Consider the following 18,654-nt stretch of genomic DNA (forward strand, 5'->3'; position numbering starts at 1 on the left):
GACTCCCTTGTCATTGCACTCCAAGTCTTTGCACCAAGAGGCTGCTGCAAACACTGTCGCTACGGGTCACCACCTATTTAAACCAGGCTAATTCCTGTCAGCTGAGATTCCTAATCAAAGCCAAAACTACTCCAGCAATGGCATCCAAAACAAACGGATGTGATTAATCGTCGATAGAGTCACGCCCACTCTACAGTACAGTGATTTACTATATGTGTTACATAACTGTTTATGATGTTCCGTATAAATTAGGTTGATTCTGGACTGAACCTGGAATGGGCTTAGAATAAACAGGATTTTTTCCTGATAATAAACCATGGAATAAGTCATTAAATTATTGGGTTTTTACATATGGGTTTCAGGAACGAACTGGGACCGGTTAACAGAGAGTCAGTCTATATATGAAGCATATCTACAGCTGCAAGGTGTTATTTGAAAAAGTTGCTTGTAAAACAATTAAAGAGTGCACCACAATGTTATTTTACAAGCAACTTTACTGAGTAAAGGCTGAGAAACCATCTGAAAATAGATGTGCAGCTGCAGTTCTCCTGAAGGTGTCCTTGAAGGTCCTTACCTGTCATTATTGAGTCAGCTGGGAACCCCCAACGTGACCGGGCTGCAAAAACCTCACTGCAGTGACCCTGATGCTCGTATACCATGGTGTTCACTAGCTTTGTACTCATTCTTCTTCCTTATTTGGGATCAATTACATTTATCTGCAACACTGACACTGTGCAGGCTGATGTTCAAGTGAGTACCGATTTCATGATTTCTCTGTGACATTCTGGCAATTCTGATGAAATCATAAACTGTTTCCCTCCATCACCACAGTAATTTTCATTGTACCTGAGAGTAGACTCTTCAGCAGGCACATGGCTGCAGGGACAAGACAGAGAGGTGAGAAAGGAGGGAGCACTTTAAACACAAGGTGATTTCATGACATGGGCTAGTGATATGTGTGTAACATGTATGTGTTTGTATGTGTTAACAAGACCCACCTGTGTGAAAGTAACACATGGATTTCCCTCGTGTCCTTCAGGTCACTGCAGGAGGAGCACAGAGACAAACAGAAGTGTGTGAGATGTCTCAATGCATACAAGTGCACTGCCCAGTATGGTGCACTTAAGCAGCATGAACAGTCATTAGTACAGTGGTTAGAGCTGTTGGCTTTAGTTCCAAAGGTTATAGGTTCAAAGCCTACCTCCAGCTGTAGTACCCTTGAGCTAGTACCATTGATCCTAAACTGCTCTAGTAAAATTAGCCACCTCAATAAATAATGTTAAGCTGCTCTGAAGAGAAATGTCAGCTAAATGAATCAATGGTTATGGGTGACATCAACCTGTGTGTTGGGGACATTTATGCAAGTAGCCTTCTGTTGCTCAGTATAGTGCTTTGACCTCATGCTGTCCTTGTCCTCTGCTACTCAGAAAGCCAACAATCACACTGATGTTGACTTCTCTTAAAACTATGCCTCTCTTGTCCTCTGTTTCTCCACTGCATGTATCTGATCATTTCTTCATATCCTTCCAGCCCTATATCATCACTACAAACCCCTCTTGTGCTTCTGCTTCCTGTCACTTTCCTCCGTAACCTAAAATCTCTCTCCCCCTTCTCCCCCTCCTCTGCTGCACTATCCCTTCTCCCATCTACTCTACTGTTCTCTGAACTGTCAACAGGCAATGCTACTAATATGTTTTTCTCTGCCCTATCATCCTCTTCAGGCTCTGTCCTCTAAGGTCCAGACCACCACATCCCGCCTGCCTCTCGGACATCTCTGCCTGACTGTCTGATCAGCACCTACAACTCAACCTCTCCAAAACAGAGATCCTTCACCTCCCACTTGGTCTGTCCTCCTGTTGAGAACACTCTGTCAAACTGGATAACTTGTTAATTTCACCTATTTCATCAGCTAAGAGCCTGGGAGTAATGACTGATGCAATTCTGTCTTTCTTGCAACACATTACAACCACAACCTGGTCCTGCAGATACATCCTGTACAACATTTGCAGGATCAGCTGTTATCTCACAGCAAACTCTATGCAACTCCTGTATGGGAGTATGGCACGGGAGGCAGGGCCATGTCGACAGAGGCAGAAACTCACTCCATGTGAAGCTTTTGGAAGGTGGGACATGTGACCAACTTCTCCACCATGGTGAGGACACCATCCAGGGACACATTGTTCTTCCCCAGACTGAGAAAACACAAACACACACAGAGAGAGAGAGAGTCAGCAAATGATGAGACATCTGAAATCTGTATCTTCTTACTGTAAATGACTTTGTCAGTAAAAAGTCTGAGTGAAGGTTTGAGTGACTGAGTGCAGCTTCTGTCCATAACTGACATCAGAGTGTGTGTTAATCAGGGATCAGTGCACTCACTGAACTGTGGTCAGACCCGCCATCTTGGGCAGGACCTCAGCAATGTCTTGGAGCCCCTGGTCACCCAGGATGTTGTCACTGAGACTGAGAGAGACAGTGAGTGAGCCTTACCCCTGTCCCATCCCCACTCCCAACACAACCAACCCCCACCCCAACCCCACCCATACCCCAACTTTCATGCAAACCTTCTTACAGTCCTGCTCTGAACAGAACACATTTGAAGACTTTTTGGCTTAACCACATGACTGATTGTTTTCCTGGTTGCTAGGAGATATGTCGCTGTGCACCTCTGCAAGGAGCTCAGCTGACCCCCAACAGCTCAAACCACTGCTATACACAAACTAATAGAATCAATTTTCAGAGTGGCATTCTCCCCTGTGCTGCAGTTTAACAGCACAGAGTCTACCTGAACACTGGAATGTACTAAACATCCCAAAGGGATGAGATATGGAGTGGCAGCAGTGACCGCAGTCAGTACTTGAGCTCCGCAATGCGGGGGCAGCTCTCGAGAGCCCGGGCCAGTTTTGCTGCTCCAGCTTCAGTCATGTTCCCTCCGATGAACCTTTAGGTGGAACAGAGAGCCAATTACTGGTGTTCATGATGCCTCAGTTACATAACACAGGGTGATCAGGAGGTAGGGCAGCGGTTACTGTTGCCAACATGCATTAAAAGTGTCTAGTTTGGTCCTGTGTGCTGTTGAAGCACCAGGAGGTGTGGTGGTTAGATTATCTCCTTCCACCTTAAGGAGCTCCATTTAAATCCCATCTCCATCTACAGTAGCCTTGACCAAGGTGAACACAGTGAAAATTACCCTGCTGTATAAATGGGTAAATCATTCACATGCACATTGTTTATTATTATTCATCTAGAAGGTGACTAAAAACAAGTGGATCAGTACAGTACCTCAGTGCTTCTGGGAGAGATCACAACATACACAATGTCTACAACTGCTTGTCCCAAGCAGGGTCGAGGTAAACCGGAGCCTAACCCATCAACACAGGATGCAGGGCTGGAGGGGGAGGGGACACGCCTAGGATGGGATGCCAGTCCACCGCAAGGCACCCCAAGCAAGACTTGAAGCCCAGGCCCTCCACAGAGCGTGCCCCAGCCAAACCCGCTGTGCCACCGTGCCCCCCCAAGGGAGAGATCAGACTACAGATACACACACACACACTTTCAGAACCGCTTGTCCCATATGGGGTCACGGGGAACCGGAGCCTACCCGGTAACACAGGGCGTAAGGCCAGAGGGGGAGGGGACACACCCAGGACGGGACGCCAGTCCGTCGCAAGGCACCCCAAGCGGGACTTGAACCCCAGACCCACGGGAGAGCAGGACTGCGGTCCAACCCACTGCGCCACCGCACCCCTAGACTACAGATAATTATTGTTAATAATATTTTTCCTTTTTTGTCTGACACTTTTTCCAAGGTGTCTCAAAGTGTGAGGTCTACACCACAATACTTACATTGGTTTACCCATCTATAAGGTAGTATAGTATCAGGTGATGGTACTGTATCAGGAGATGGGATGTTATTGCTTGCCTTTCTATTTGCAAGGTGATGGCTCCAACCATTGTACCACTAAGTGGCCGATACTGAGACACTGTGTCAGGGAAATCCCTTTTCAAAAGTCCTGTGCACTGTGCTCATCCAACAGTCAGCCCCACTCAGTGTGAATCACATAAGGCTGGTGGATACATTGAAAGGAATAGTGATGGTGAGAATGTTAATATTCATTGTGTGCAGAGACTTCATCGCTGTTCAAGCCATGTGGGGGGATAAGGAAGACACTCACGCAAATCGCCTGAGGTTTGGCAGTCGTGGGAGAACAGCGGCCACGGCTTCAGCGAACTTGTCGTCATACTTCCTGCTTCGGAAACTGAAAATTGGAGTTTATATGTCATTAAAAAATTGGTCATAAATAAACAGACATGCCCACAACTGTTACCTCATTAGGAGGAAACTTCACATTTGCTCTCGGATTCAGAGAAAAAGCTCCTGAAGCCACTGATTTTCTCCTCTCATGAGTTTATTCTCATCTCCGTCCATCTGATCCTCCCTTCAGTGATGAAGGCAGCAAAACACGTGTTGGGTTTTCCCCACACTTACACAACAACTTGGCAGCAATACTCTGTTGCTTCTGCCACACAGCCCTTCAGTTTTGATTTCAGATAAATGCCTGTAAAAACTTTAGGTTACAAGAAAGGATATCCCCCACTTCCTTATATTCTTCATACAACCAGCATCCATCAAAGCCAGCATCCAGAAAGTGTCCATGTCCCCCATAGAGACCAGTATGCCCTCTTCCCTGTTTACAGTCCTCCTTCATTAACTTACAGACTCAACTGGGATTGGATGTCTGTTCATGGTTTGATTTATTCGTAACTCCAAAGTGTCATACACCTCAAAGTTGCAGTCAATATAGGCTACAGATGGCACTCTGTTCATTCATAAGTTACACACACACACACGCACGCACACACTTTCGGAACCGCTTGTTCCATACGGGGTCGCGGGGAACCGGAGCCTACCCGGTAACACAGGGCGTAAGGCCGGAGGGGGAGGGGACACACCCAGGACGGGACACCAGTCCGCCGGAGGGCACCCCAAGTGGGACTCGAACCCCAGACCCACCAGAGAGCAGGACCCGGTCCAATCCACTGCACCACTGCGCCACCACACCCCCTCATTCATAAGTTAGTTTCTGTAAAGTCCTGAGAAAAAGCTATAGCAGATTTGTATAGAATTCTTCAACATTTCCATCCATCCATTATCAATAAATGCTTGTCCAATTCAGGTTCATGGTGTAAGACACCAGTCAATCACTGTGTCACATATTTTGTAAGTCAAGCACCACCTGTACAAGAACTAACACAAAGACCTGATCAAATTTAATGTTAAAAAACTATGAAAGCCCAGAAAATTGAAAAGGGTTACATACTATCCATTTGTGTTGCGAAGGTTCATGTTACAATTTTTCAATGATAAAAATGTTATCCTGTTTATTCATTTATTTTCAACTGTATTTTCTTTGCTATTACATTTTCTAAAATCTCAGGTTCTATCAGAGTCAATGCAATAGGCAGCAAAGAGCACAGAGCAGCAGTGTGGGACCACATTAATTCATGTCATTCTCACAGTGTCTGCAGATCTTGCGCCTGTCTACTGTTCCTGACTGTCAGTGATCAATAAAAATATAAGGAATGCTGTACTTGTGTATGGGATGAATGTGAACACTGAACAAGAGTTTGTGCACTCAAAGTACTTTTTCAGACATGTTAAATGTTAATGAACAACAAAACTATAAAAGTCTTCTTAATAATTTACACACACACAGAAACCGCTTGTCCCAAGTGGGGTCGCAGCAAGTCAGAGCCTAACCCGGCAACACAGGGTGCAAGGCTAGAGGGGACATACCCTGGACTGGTGTCTTGCCTGGGGTGCCAATTCATCACAAGGCACCCCAAAAGCAGGACTTGAACCCCAGATCCACGAGAGAGCAAGCACAGGGCAAACCCACTGCGCCCCTGCCCCCCACCTAATAATTTATTCATGCTAAATTTTTACATAACCTATCCAGTAAATAAATGAGGGGATGTCTGTATTATTAAGCTTTTACTAAATGTGTAGACATTGAAGGGAACCAGATGTGGCCAGATATTTGGTCATAATAACTGGGACCCCTCCATCTGGTATACGATACCATCACCTGGCTGAGCTTTTTCAGGAACCACATTGTTTATTGACTCAGTCATTGTGTCTGTCAGTGACTGCATTTTATTTTAAAAATGTTGTTTCATTTTATGAATGTTTCTGTTCTGTTCTGTGACTCCAAGTTACATTGATTATTGGTCACCGGAACAGAAGGGCTTACCTAAAATAGGGGTGCAGAAAACAAAAAGTGAAAGAAAACAGATTGAGAAATGAAAGTGAAAGTAACATACAGCATTAAAATACTTTACTAATACTAGTATTTGTATTCTACATTAGAAAAATATTGAACACTGCATTCCAGAATAAGAACGTTATCCCATCTGTGAAATCTGGTGGTGGCAGTATCATGGTTTAGGCCTGCTTTGCTGTCTCTTGGCAAGGATGGCTTGCCATCATTAATGAAACTATGAATTCTGAATTGTACCAGCAAATTCTACAGGAAAATGTCAGGGTACTAAAGAGAAAGTGGGTCATGCAGCAAGACAACGACCCTAAACACACAAGTATCAAAGAATGGTTAAAGCAGAAGGAAATTAATATTTTGGAATGGCTGAATCAAAGTCCTGGCCTTCAATACTATAGAAATGTTGTGGAAGGACCTGCAGTGAGCAGTTCATGCAGGGAAGCCCACCAACATCCCTGAGTTGAAGCTGTTCTGGAAGGAGGAATGGGAAGAAATTCCTCCAAGGTGATGTACAGGACTGATCAACAGTTACTGGAAACGTTCAGTTGCAGTTATTGCTGCACAAGAGGGTCACACCAGTTATTGAAAGCAAAGGCTTACATACTTTTGGCACACACAGATATGTAACATTGGATCATTTTTCTCAGATAAATGAACAAGTATAATGTTTTTGTTTTTATCTAGTTTTAGGACTTGCAGAAAAATCTGATCACGTTTTAGGTCATATTTATGCAGAAGCAGAGAAAATTCTGAAGCGTTCACAAACTTTCAAAAATCACTGTAATTGTAAGTTCTTCTAGAGAAAAGCAACATGTAAACATAATGTTTCTCTCTAAGGTTCCATTCATACACTACTTGAACAGACAGAACAATCTGATCAGATTTAGTATGATAAAACCAAAATCACAATTTTATCGGAATTCCAGACCAATTACCCTGGTAAGGGTCTCTACAATGCAAAGGAGTAGAGCTGGACTCACGTGAGGCAGCTGATGTGCTGACAGGTGACTAGGACTTCCAGGCACTCCAGTTCCATGGAGCAGCCGCCAAAATCAATCACAACATTTTGTCTGCCAGCTGAGATCACAAACACCAGGGCCTCCATGTCCACGGGAGTCAGTGATATGTTACGTAGCTCAAAGTGGCACCGCAGCCCCACGCTCCTGGCCAGCTGCTCATCCTGGCTCTCGTAGACACAGCGGCACAGTTCAAGCACCTTGGGCCCTGTGAGGGAGGTGCTGCCTGCAAATTGCTGCAGGACCTTCAGCACAGCTGCTTGCCGTTGCCTCACCCTGCTGTCTCCACTTGCCAGCTGCATCAGGTAGGGAGTGCAGGCTGAAGCCGCCAGTCCACAGAGGTACAGGTGCACAGAATCCGTGAATACAGATTTGGGGTCACTCTTCGTGGTCCAGCGGCTCTTGAGGTTGAGCTTCTTTCGAAGCTGGGCCTCAGTGGCACTCTCGCTGGTCATGAGGTACAAAGCTCCAAGGAACTCCTGCATAGTGAGGTGGATGAAGGTACAGCCTTCTCCAAAAGACCCATCAGGCAACCACAGCTCCTGGGAGCAAAGGAGGCCAGTTGACGTGGCAAAGGCGCGCACCTCCTGTCGCAGGTCATCATCGCAGAAGATGATGGTGTCGTCATCAAGCCCCCTCAGCGCCAGGTGGCTCAGCTCCTTCACCTCAGCTTGGTAAGTGCGCAGTAGTGGTGTAACCCGGTCCTCAGCCTTGCGTCCATTGCACTGGTTGAGAAATGCCCTCAGGATGTGGACATACACCTGGGTGATAGTGGCGGGTAGCAGGGCAGCACTGCAGGGCTCCCTAGAGAAAAGATGGTCCAGGCAGATGCAGCAGATGTGGCAGAGCGCAGGTATGCTGCACATGTTGAGTAGGTGACGGCTCTCCAGCAGGTGGCGCATCACCCACTTGCCATGACCTTTGCCTTGGAAATACTGCTCAACGTACTCCACTACTTGAGGCTTGTCAAATCCCAGCAACTCACCCACACAGTCCACGGTGCTGTCAGTTAGGTTCAGCAGGTCCCGGACCCTGCAGGTGACCAGCAGGGAGCAGCCGGGTAGGATTGTGCCACTGCAGAGCCCCAAGAATAGCTCAGCGAGTGGGCGTGGCAGCCGAGGTTCACAAGGGCCTTTGTGAGCCCCCAAAGGGCTGAACTTGGTGTGGAACTCATCATAGCCGTCGAAGATCAGGCACACTTGTTCTGGGTGGGCAAGGATGAACGTGAGCACAGCCTCCTCATCCTCGGGACAAGGGGAGTGACGAGAGAGCAGGTCCCAAAGAGAGATGCACTCAGCCACCATGTTCAGCTGCCGGAACTCAAGCAGGAGGAGCAGGCGGAAGCTTGAGACTTGGCCCTGGGCCCAGCGGCATGCCACACAGTGCGCCACCACCGTTTTTCCGGAGCCGGCAGGGCCGAGCAGCACTGTCACCCCTGGGCGCAGTCTCAGGAAGGACTCAGCTGTAGTAATGTGCTCCGTGCTGCCTTCCTCCCCCTCGCGGGGGCGTCCTGGTGTCCTGCGCACAGCCACACGCACGTCAGCGAGCTGCACAGGACGCACCAGGCCTCGGCAGAGTTGCTCGTAACGTCGCAAGAGGCTGGCCTTTATAGATGCCTCAAAATGCTGCACCGGGTCTGTGGTCATCACTGAGGGGGACACAGGTTCGATCAGCTGAGTGCACGGGAACAAAGCACCCCGAAACAAAGCATGACACCCCCTAAAGTACAGTTCATATCTGTACCTCTGAGCGAATATTTCCTTTTAGGTGGCGGCAATGGGAGATCCTGCTCATCTAGCTGCTGCTCTCCGCTGAGCTCTGAAACAAAACAAACCGATGACAGAGAAGATTAGGGTGTGTGTGCTTGTGCATGTGCGTGTATGTGTGTCATGGCAGGATGAACACTGAATTGGTGATCAAAAAATCAGTGCAAGCAATCCTGCATTTTAAGGGGGACTGAACCAGAACTGGACCATAGCCTGTGACCATGGCCCTGGGGGTGAACAGCACTACCTGACGTGCCAACCGGGCAACATCACACTGGACCATCCATCCATCCATCCATTTTCTTGCCCGCTTGTCCTTCTAGGGTCGCGATGGCAACAGGGAGAGCAGAGAGGTCCAGCCGCCCCATCAGTTCAGCCCAGGGGATCCCCAGCCGTTCACAAGCCAACTGTGAGATACAGTATAATCCCTCCAGCAGGTCCTGGGACAACCTCGAGGCCTCGTCCCAGTCAGCTGTGCCTGGTATATCTCCAAAGGGAGGCACCTAGGGGGCATCCTTATCAGATACCTGAACCACCTCAACTGGCTCCTCTCAATGTGGAGGAGTAGTGGCTCCACTCTGAGTTCCTCCCAGATGTCCAAACTCCTCACCCTGTCACGTAGAGTGAGTCCCAACACCCTGCTTCTATCTGCGATCTTATTCTTTCGGTCATTACCCAGAGTTCATGACCATCGGTGAGGGTAGGGACATAAATCGACCAGTAAATAGAGAGCTTTGCCTTATGGCTCAGCTCCCCCTTCACCACTACAGTCCAGTACAGTGACCGCATTACTGCTGCTGCTGCTCTCAGTCTGTGGCCGATCTCACGCTCCCTTCTCCCCTCACTTGTGAACAAGGCCCCAGGATACTTACCACCTGGGGTAAATTCTCTCCCCTTACCTGGAGGGGGCATGCCATCCTTTTCTGTGAGAGAACCATAGACTCAGACTTGGAGGCGCTGATCCTCATCCCAACTGCTTCATACATGGCTGGAAACTGTTCCAGTGGGTGTTGGAGGCAACCATGTGATGATGCCAAAAGGACAACATCATCCGCAAAAAGCAGAGACATCACCTTCTGACTCCCACATAGAATGCCCTCCTGACCTTGACTGCCCCTTGATATCCTGTCCATGAAAACCACAAACAGCAGTGGAGACAAGGCACAACCTTGGCGGAGTCAAACACCCGCACTGAATGGGCTTGACTTAATGTCGAGTATGCGGACACAGCTCTCGTTCTGTGTATACAGAGACCAAATGGCCCGCAGTAGTGGCCCCAGCACCCCATACTCCCTAAGCATCTCCCACAGAATTTCTTGGGGAACACGGTCATAAGTCCACAAAACATATGTAGACTGGATTATCCAACTCCCATGCCCCTTCAGTAATCTGTGAGAGGGTGAAAAGCTGGTCCGCTGTTCCACGGCCAGGATGGAATCTGCATTGTTCCTTTTCAATCCGAAGTTCAACTATCGGCTGGAGCCTTTCTTCCAGCACCCTAGCATAGACTTTCCCAGGGAGGCTGAAAAGTGTGATACCCTGATAGCTGGCACACACTCGCTGGTCCCCTTTCTTAAAGATAGGGACCACCACCCCAGTTTGCCAATCCAAGGGCACTGTCCCCAAGGTCCATGCAACATTGCAGAGGTGTATCAGCCATGACAGCCCTACAACATCCAGTCCCTTAAGCAGTTCCGGGCGAATCTCATCCAGCCCTGGTGCTTTGCCACTGTGGAGCTTTCCAACTACCTCAGTGACTTCCACCAGGGAAATGGACTCTGACAGCCCGGAAGCCTCTGGCCCTGACTCCTGTAAGGGAGGCATATCACTTGGGTTTAAGAGTTATTCAAAGTGCTCCTTCCACCTCCCGACAATGTCCTCATCAGAGGTCAGAGTTTCTCCACTCCTGCTAAACACAGCCTGAGAAAAACTCCTCCGACCCCTCCTGAGCCGCCGGATGGTTCTCCAGAACCTCTTTGAGGCCGACCAATAGTCATTTCCCATAGCCTCTCCAAACTCCTCCCATGCTCTGGATTTTGCTTCTGCAACCGCAGCTGCTGTTGCCTTTTTTGCCTGCCGGTACCTGTCTACTGAGTCAGGAGTCCCCAGAGCCAACCAGGCCCTAAAGGCCTCCTTCAGCTTGACAGCTTCCCTCACCACTGGTGTCCACCGGTGGGTTCTCGGGTTGCCACCATGGCTGGCACCAACAAGCTTTTGGCCACAGCTGTGCCTGGCTGCTTCCACAATGGAGGTTTTGAACAGGGTTCATTCAGACTCCATGTCCCCTACCTCCTCCAGGACACAGGAGAAGCTCTCCTGGAGGTGTGAGTTAAAATCATTCCGGACAGGGTCCTCCGACAGTCGTTCCCAGCACACCCTTACTACACGCTTGGGTCTACTGGGTTTGTCCATCAGTTTTCCGCACCATCTGATCCAACTCACCACCAGATGGTGATTGGTTGACACCTCAGCACCTCTCTTCACCCGAGTGTCCAGAACATGTGGCCTCAAGTCATATGAAACGACTACAAAGCCGATCATTGACCTTTGGCCCAAGGAGCTCTGGTACCAAGTACACTTATGAGCATCCTTGTGTTCAAGCATGGTGTTTGTTACGGACAAACCATGACCAGCACAGAAGTCCAATAACATTTCACCATTCGAGTTTAGATCGGGCAAGCCGTTATTCCCAATCACCCTCTTCCAGATTTCTCAGTCATTGCCAATGTGAGCGTTGAAGTCCCCCAGCAGGACTATGGAGTCTGTAGGTGGGGCCCTATCCAGAACTCCACCCACCCTCTCCAAGAAGGTTGAATAGTGTAAATTGCTGTTTGGTGTATAAGCACACACACAACAGTCAAAGTTTTTGTCTCTGTGAGCTTAAGTCGCATTGAGGCGACCCTCACATCCACTGGGATAAACTCTAACTGTATGGCAGCCAGCCAGGGGCTTGTGAGTATTCCCACACCTGCCCGGCACCTATCACCCTGTGCAAATCCTGAGTGGGAAAGACCACCCCCATCGAGGAGTTTGGTTCCAGAGTCAACACTGTGAGTGGAGGTGAGCCTAACTACGTATATCTAATCGTTATCTCTCAACCTCCCCACCAGCTCTGGCTCCTTCCCCCCAGTGAGGTTACATTCCATGTGCCAAGAGCCAGTTTCTGTTGTGAGGGGCTGCAATGCTACGCCTCCACCCTGCCCGCTCCTGCTGCCTGAAAAGCATTGCACCCGACCCCCATGTTGAACCTTGCGGGTGGTGGGCCCACATGGCCCCCCCACGTTGCTTTTTCGGGTTGAGCCCGGCCAGGTTACGTGGGGTGCCCAGCCACCAGGCACTCGCCTAGGAACATTACCCCCAGGCCTGGCTCCAGGGGTAGGTCCCGGTGACCCTATTCCGAATAGGCTAAACATTCTCCTGCTTTCATTTTTCATGGGGGTTTTTGGATTGTGTTAGTCTGGATCTTTCACTCCAGACCTGTTTGCCTTGGAAGACCCTACCAGGAACATACTGCTCCTGACAATACAGCTCTAGAGATCCCTAGATCACGCAAGCCCTTCCACCATGCCAAGGCTCTGATCCAGGAAGGGCACACCAGACTTGTTTGAATAAAATGGTGTCTCCTTTCACTTTCACTTCTAAACTGGTCTGCTCTCAGGCGCCTGTTTCTTTACAGGCTCTCAGCAGGTGGTCAGAGCAACAGTGCGCAACGATTAAGAACCATTGTGGTCACACCATAGGTCTGTGAGCACAGCACCATCTTTAGAGTACAGAGATACACAGCTGGGAGAGAGTTCCCTTTCACTACACAGTTGCACGGCTGGAGTTTCTCACTCTCTCTCTCTCTCTCACTCACACACACACACACACACACACACACACACACACACACACACACATACCAGGAGGTACTTGGTTCATTGTGCTCCTTGCTCACTGCACAGTAATGATTACCTGAAACAGTAAATTTGGTGTGATAAAGACTAGACCTTCTGCTGCCCACCAGACCCCCACTGTCTAGCTGCACCCTAGTGCCGCTAGCACTGTGGTCCAGACCCCTGACTCCAAAACTGTAAAGTGACACAAGCAAACTGCTCCAGTCTGTATGTGTGCAGGACACAGAAGGGGCAGCGCCATCTTTCCTCTCCCTCACTCCACTGGGGTTCTGTTTGTGTCCCGTTACTTTTACCTCTAAATCACAGTTGAAGATAAATTATACAAACGTCCTTGAATTCTGCAGTTTAGTTCTCAGAAATAGCTATGACAAATAAAAACAATTTCTAAGAGTTTTTCTTATAATTTATGATTTTATTATAATGTAGACTACTATCATTTTATTTAATTAACTTTGAGCTACATTAAAACTAAAGGTAACTTAAAATTAAAAAAGCCCTCTTCACAAACTCCTTCTATTCAGTCCAATTAGAAATAGATTAAAAAAGTAGGAAAAAATTCTCAGTAAATCTCCATTGATCTGTAAATAAAAGAGAAAATATATCTCAGTAAATCTGTAACTTGGCCGTTCGTAAACCAAGTCCTTGTGGTCCAAGTGACTGTGAATTCTCAGGTGTTTTATTCATAAGTCTGTGAACACGCTCCAAGAATAAACTGTCCTGTACTGTGGTATTATATGTATCATTTTACTGCATTGTTGTATGTTTTACTGTCTTTACCGTATCCGGCGGCTGACACGAGCTGCGACTCCAGGTGTAACGGCAGGTTGCAAATCATGGTCAGGATGTGCACGAACTGCATGCACTTGGCGCTCCCCGCGCTCCCTAAGAGCTCTACCATGTGCCGGATGTGCTCACTACGCTGGACTCCCCAACCCCAGCTGATGGTCCCCGGGGGCCCCAGGGATCTGAAAAGCCGCTCGAGGGCGTCATCCGACTGCCGGTGCAGCACGTCCACGAGTTCAGGGGCCACTTGGGCCAGGACGGAGAGCAGGTCGGGTTTGCCCGCTTCCTCCTCCATGGGCGCGGGGGCTGCGAAACAGAGCACTGTCGTCAGTATCATCAATTGATTGACCTTATTGATCAGTGATCAGAAGGAATCTTTTTACTGATTATTACCGCTCATCTAGGGCAAAAGTTGCCGGGTTGCTGTTACATTTCAGCCAAGAGGAAGCCTCATAGAGCGTGAGGCCAAGGGAGCCGGGCCCCTGCGACAGCTGAAATCACAGTGGCATTACATTATTTTCTTATTCACCAGACACTTTTCTCTACATTAACATCCATTCATTCACCTGACGCTCATCTCCAAAGTGGCTTACAGTTACAGACTTCCACAGATGGTCTATGCATTCATAAAGCAAGGTATTTTTTATTGTGTCAGTTCAGGGTAAGTACCTCAAGGGCACGACAGAAGGAGAAGGGGTTTAAACCAACGACTTTCGGGCGGTCTTTCGATTGTAAGGTGACGGCTCTAAACGCTGTTCCACTTGCTGTAGGATTAGGGTCTAATATTTCGTTATTGAACAACATTCCTGCCCTAAATGATGATTAATTACACACACTTTCAGAACCGCTTGTCCCATACGGGGTCGCGGGGAACCGGAGCCAACCCAGTAACACAGGGCGTAAGGCTGGATAGGGAGGGGACACACCCAGGACGGGACGCCAGTCTGTCGCAAGGCACCCCAAGCGGGACTGAAACCCCAGACCTACTGGAGAGCAGGACCTGGTCCAACCCACTGCGCCACCGCACCCCCATGATTAATTACATTTAAATGAATTTGACTGATGATGTTGAACTGACACAGACTTGCGGGTGACATTTCATAACCGTTTGATTTACTAAATATACTTCAGGTAATGTGTTTATTGTTAATTACACACAGTCTGAGACCGCTGTCCCAAGCGGGTCGCGGCGAGCAGGAGCTTAGCCTGGCAGCGTGGGACGCACCTAGGGAGAGACGCCAGTCTGTCGCAGGCAGGGCACCAGCAGGGCTCGAACCCCAGACCCCCTAGAGAGCAGGACCCGCCCGCCGCTCCCCCACGCACTAATGGACCTAAAGCGCACTCTCCAGGGACAACATTAGTAGCTGAAACATAGGTTATAGCGCGGTGGGTAAGTATGACGCTCAATATGTAAACCAGACGTTTCTGGGGGGGCGTTCGAGTCCCGCACGAGCCAGGGGGACTCGTCGCGAGCCGGACCCTTGTGCCCCGACCGGGTTCGAAAATCGGCCGCGCGCTGAGCTGATGGAAGCGGTAGATTGACCGGCAAAATATTCCGACTTAAAATTAATAAATATGACTCATTTTGATGAAGAACACAGAAAATTTTAATGATAAACTTAAAGACCTGTCCGTGTGGTGTGTATCTCGGTGTCCGACCTGTACATACATACCGGAGACTGCAAATGGTTAATGGTCATTGACTAACGATCAGTTAAAAATGGATAAGTGATTGAGCCCTGCCTGCATCGACGTCTGTGCGACACATCCGCGCAGAAACAGTGCGATAAATAAACGGATAGAGGCGTACAAAATTATAAATGAGTAAAAACTCACCCTGCGCCGCAGAGAAAGACGTTTTTCAGGACGAAAGTGAAACTAAACTCATGTTTTCATTTTTAACCTTGTGCGCATTAAAATTTTATTACCACACAGAATGACGTTAATAAAGGTTAGGCTCCGGTTCCCCGTGACCCCGTATGGGACAAGCGGTTCTGAAAATGTGTGTGTGTATTATTGCAATGGAAAAGAACAGCTGCAGGTTTTAGGTGTTTGTATAAAAACAAGTATGTAAAAGTGGACACTGATGTGCTGCAATTCCTCTGGTCCTGCGGGACTGCCAGCATTATTATTATACGACACTTTTCTCCATGTGACTTAATGTGGTTTGCATTTTGCATTAATGGCCTCTTCATTTTCCCAGGGTAATTTTTACTCGCTCGGTTCAGGGTAAATACCTTGATCGGAACAAAAGTAGGATTTAAACCCATTACTTTTTTCCTCGTTAGGCAAATTTTGTCATTCTTGATGAACATTAATATCCATAGATAATTCACGCGTCACACTGAATGAGCAGTTTGTACAGTTATTATGAACAGAAGTACGAGGATGCGATTGAGGACGAGCTGAAAGGACAGGGAGGGTTGGATGGTCAGTGCTGCACATCTGTGGGTCCAAACACACCCAGTCCACTGTCACATCACAGTCACAGTGTGGCTTTGTTTAATCATCCTAACAGTGGAGGCTCTGGTGTTGGTAGGGTAAGTTTCAGGTTCAGACCTTTTACCTTTGACTTTTAGGCGCAGGTTCACACCTGAAATGACAGCAGGCCCAGTTGAACTCTGGCACTGCCCACTCCAGTAACGAAGGGTCAGTCGAGCCCAGCCCTTATAAGCTGGACAGGAGGCACGTGGCGAACTTACCCGACACCCTGACGGTGCACCGCGGCTCTGCCTCATGCTCAGCCTTTTAATGAATGGAGTTTTACCGCCTCCTGGTGGTAAGATGTTTCACCTAAAACGACTTGCAGTGCCCAGCTATACTGTGTTTTATGTTGTAATGCAGATTTTTTTTTTTTTCAAAACTGTGTTTCATCTCCTCACGAAAGGCTCAGAAGGCCTGGAGCTTGAGCACCATGGTGAACATTACTGACACTTTATCTTAGGCCTTAACCACTTTTTTCCCATAACCAGTAGGCAAGGGCCTTTGTATGTCACTGAGAAAAACCTGCTAGTTGTCCGAACAGATGATGGAGCAAAAGGTCCAAACACAAAATGTGGCTGGACATCACATGAAATTTTGACTTAAAAAACACAAATTGTGAGTGTGTATACATGTGAAGATATCAAATAGGAAGTGGACTTGGTTCCTATGTAAAAATGATAAAGACATGAAACTTCAGCATGATGACTGAGGTGGCATCTCATTCCTCCAGGCCTCCAAAGGTAGTTTAGAAGCTTAACGGTAAAAAACAAAAGAGCTCAATCTGAGTGTCTGCTTTATTTTGATACTCAGCGTTACATGTTTATGGATAGAACACAGAATAAATTAATTTCACTTTCACTTTTTAAAACAGTCCTAACAAACTCAAGCATTCCTCAGCAGATGCCCTGCTTGGCACACCGCAAAGGTGGCCCAGCTAGTTCAGGTCTAGTGGAACATTGTCAGCATCACCTTGATGAAAAGCACCTGGACTGGGAGGCACCGACCTGCCACACTTTGCATAGTCGTTGGGCCTTACATGCAAATCAACTGTTGTGGAATTCACTTTTTGTATTAATGTCTGAGATGTACATTGCTTCTGAGAAAAGTGTCCGCTAAATAAATAAATGTAAATGTAACCATGGCAACATGTGGCATCAAGCCTGAATGGGGCACTGCAGACCACCCCATGGGTTTCTTCAGGAATTCAGATAGTTAACAATTTAGTAAGTGTTGGGTTATATGTCTGTGTATGTGAATAGTGAGTGCAACATGAAGCAGTCCGCCTACGGGACACTAAAGCCACCCATGTGGAAAAGAACCACAAAGTGTCCACCCAAAAGAGAAAAGACATAATCCTTGACCCAAATACATTTACATTACATTAACATTTATTCATTTAGCGGATACTTTTCTTCAAAGCAATGTACATCTCAAAGAAAATACAATTTGTGCATTACATTAGGAGAGACAGTTGCAGACCTGTGATTCTTAAGTAAACCCAGTTTCTTTCTGTCCACTTTATGCACCGACGTTCATCGCATGAGTAGGTGCAAAAAACTCAGGATAGACTAATCCTGATCACTTTCCTACTATTTTTTTTAAAGGGTACACAAAGATTTACATACAATACAGGAGTAGCAGCTGTGTAAAGGCTTATCAAGGCATGATCATAAAGTTACGGTGCATGAACATTTACACCATACATGAACTTGAGAGATCATGGGTGAAGTGAGTCTGGAAAAGGTGAGTTTTCAGACCCTTCTTGAATGTAGACAGTTTCTGCAGTTCTGAGTGAGAGTGGGAGGTCATTCCACCACAATGGAACCAGAACCAAGAATCTTTATGTATTATCTTTTGCGCATGGGACCACCAAGCGAGCAGAAGTAGACGAGCGAAGGGGTCTAGCTGGGGTGTAGTCATATAAATAACTAGGAGCAGTTCTATTGATGCATTTGTAAGCAATAACCAGGGTCTTGAATTTGATCTGGGCAGCTATAGAAAGCCAGTGCACATAAATGAGTAGGGGAGATGCATGGGATGGCTTTTGGCAAGTCAAACAACTCATACAGCAGCATTCTGTATCAGCTGCAGAGGTTTTATGACAGTGGTGGGAAGGCCACACAGGAGAGAATTGCAGTAGTCCAGACGGGATGTCACCATGGCCTGGACAAGTAGTTGGCCAGAGTCAGATCCTGCAGATATTATGCAAGATGTATCTGCAGGTCTGGGTTGTGGCTTCGATGTGCTGAGAGAAAGATAGACTTGAGTCATTAATCACTGCTAGACTCTTAGCTAAGGAGGTAGGCAAAATGAGTGCTGTCTAGCTTGACCGATAAATCGTGACAGGAGGACAGGCCAACTGGGAGGTAAAGAATCTGTATTTTGGAAAGGTTGAGTTGGAGGTGATGAGACATCCAAGCAGTGATGTTTG

At 47.6% G+C, this 18,654-nt stretch overlaps 1 protein-coding gene across 2 annotated transcripts in view; it reads right to left on the reverse strand.

The window, feature by feature from the left end:
- The window catches only part of nlrc5 (NLR family, CARD domain containing 5), a 46,153-nt gene extending 30,511 nt beyond the window's left edge, over positions 1-15,642 (reverse strand). The window contains exons 1-11 of one of the 2 annotated variants that reach the window (XM_018751377.1): positions 15,576-15,642; positions 14,133-14,230; positions 13,734-14,045; positions 9,038-9,112; positions 7,259-8,942; positions 4,176-4,259; positions 2,858-2,941; positions 2,380-2,463; positions 2,103-2,192; positions 999-1,043; positions 847-876 (exon numbers count right to left, since the gene is read on the reverse strand). In XM_018751377.1, coding sequence (XP_018606893.1) covers positions 847-876; positions 999-1,043; positions 2,103-2,192; positions 2,380-2,463; positions 2,858-2,941; positions 4,176-4,259; positions 7,259-8,942; positions 9,038-9,112; positions 13,734-14,045; positions 14,133-14,139 — 2,495 coding nt within the window. In that variant the 5' untranslated portion in view covers positions 14,140-14,230; positions 15,576-15,642. The remainder of the gene's footprint in view (positions 1-846; positions 877-998; positions 1,044-2,102; positions 2,193-2,379; positions 2,464-2,857; positions 2,942-4,175; positions 4,260-7,258; positions 8,943-9,037; positions 9,113-13,733; positions 14,046-14,132; positions 14,231-15,575) is intronic. The other variant, XM_018751378.1, reaches the window with a different exon arrangement.
- Positions 15,643-18,654: the final 3,012 nt, after the last annotated feature.

Source organism: Scleropages formosus, chromosome 1 (assembly GCF_900964775.1).
Source record: "Scleropages formosus chromosome 1, fSclFor1.1, whole genome shotgun sequence".
Classification (NCBI taxonomy): Eukaryota; Metazoa; Chordata; class Actinopteri; order Osteoglossiformes; family Osteoglossidae; genus Scleropages; species Scleropages formosus.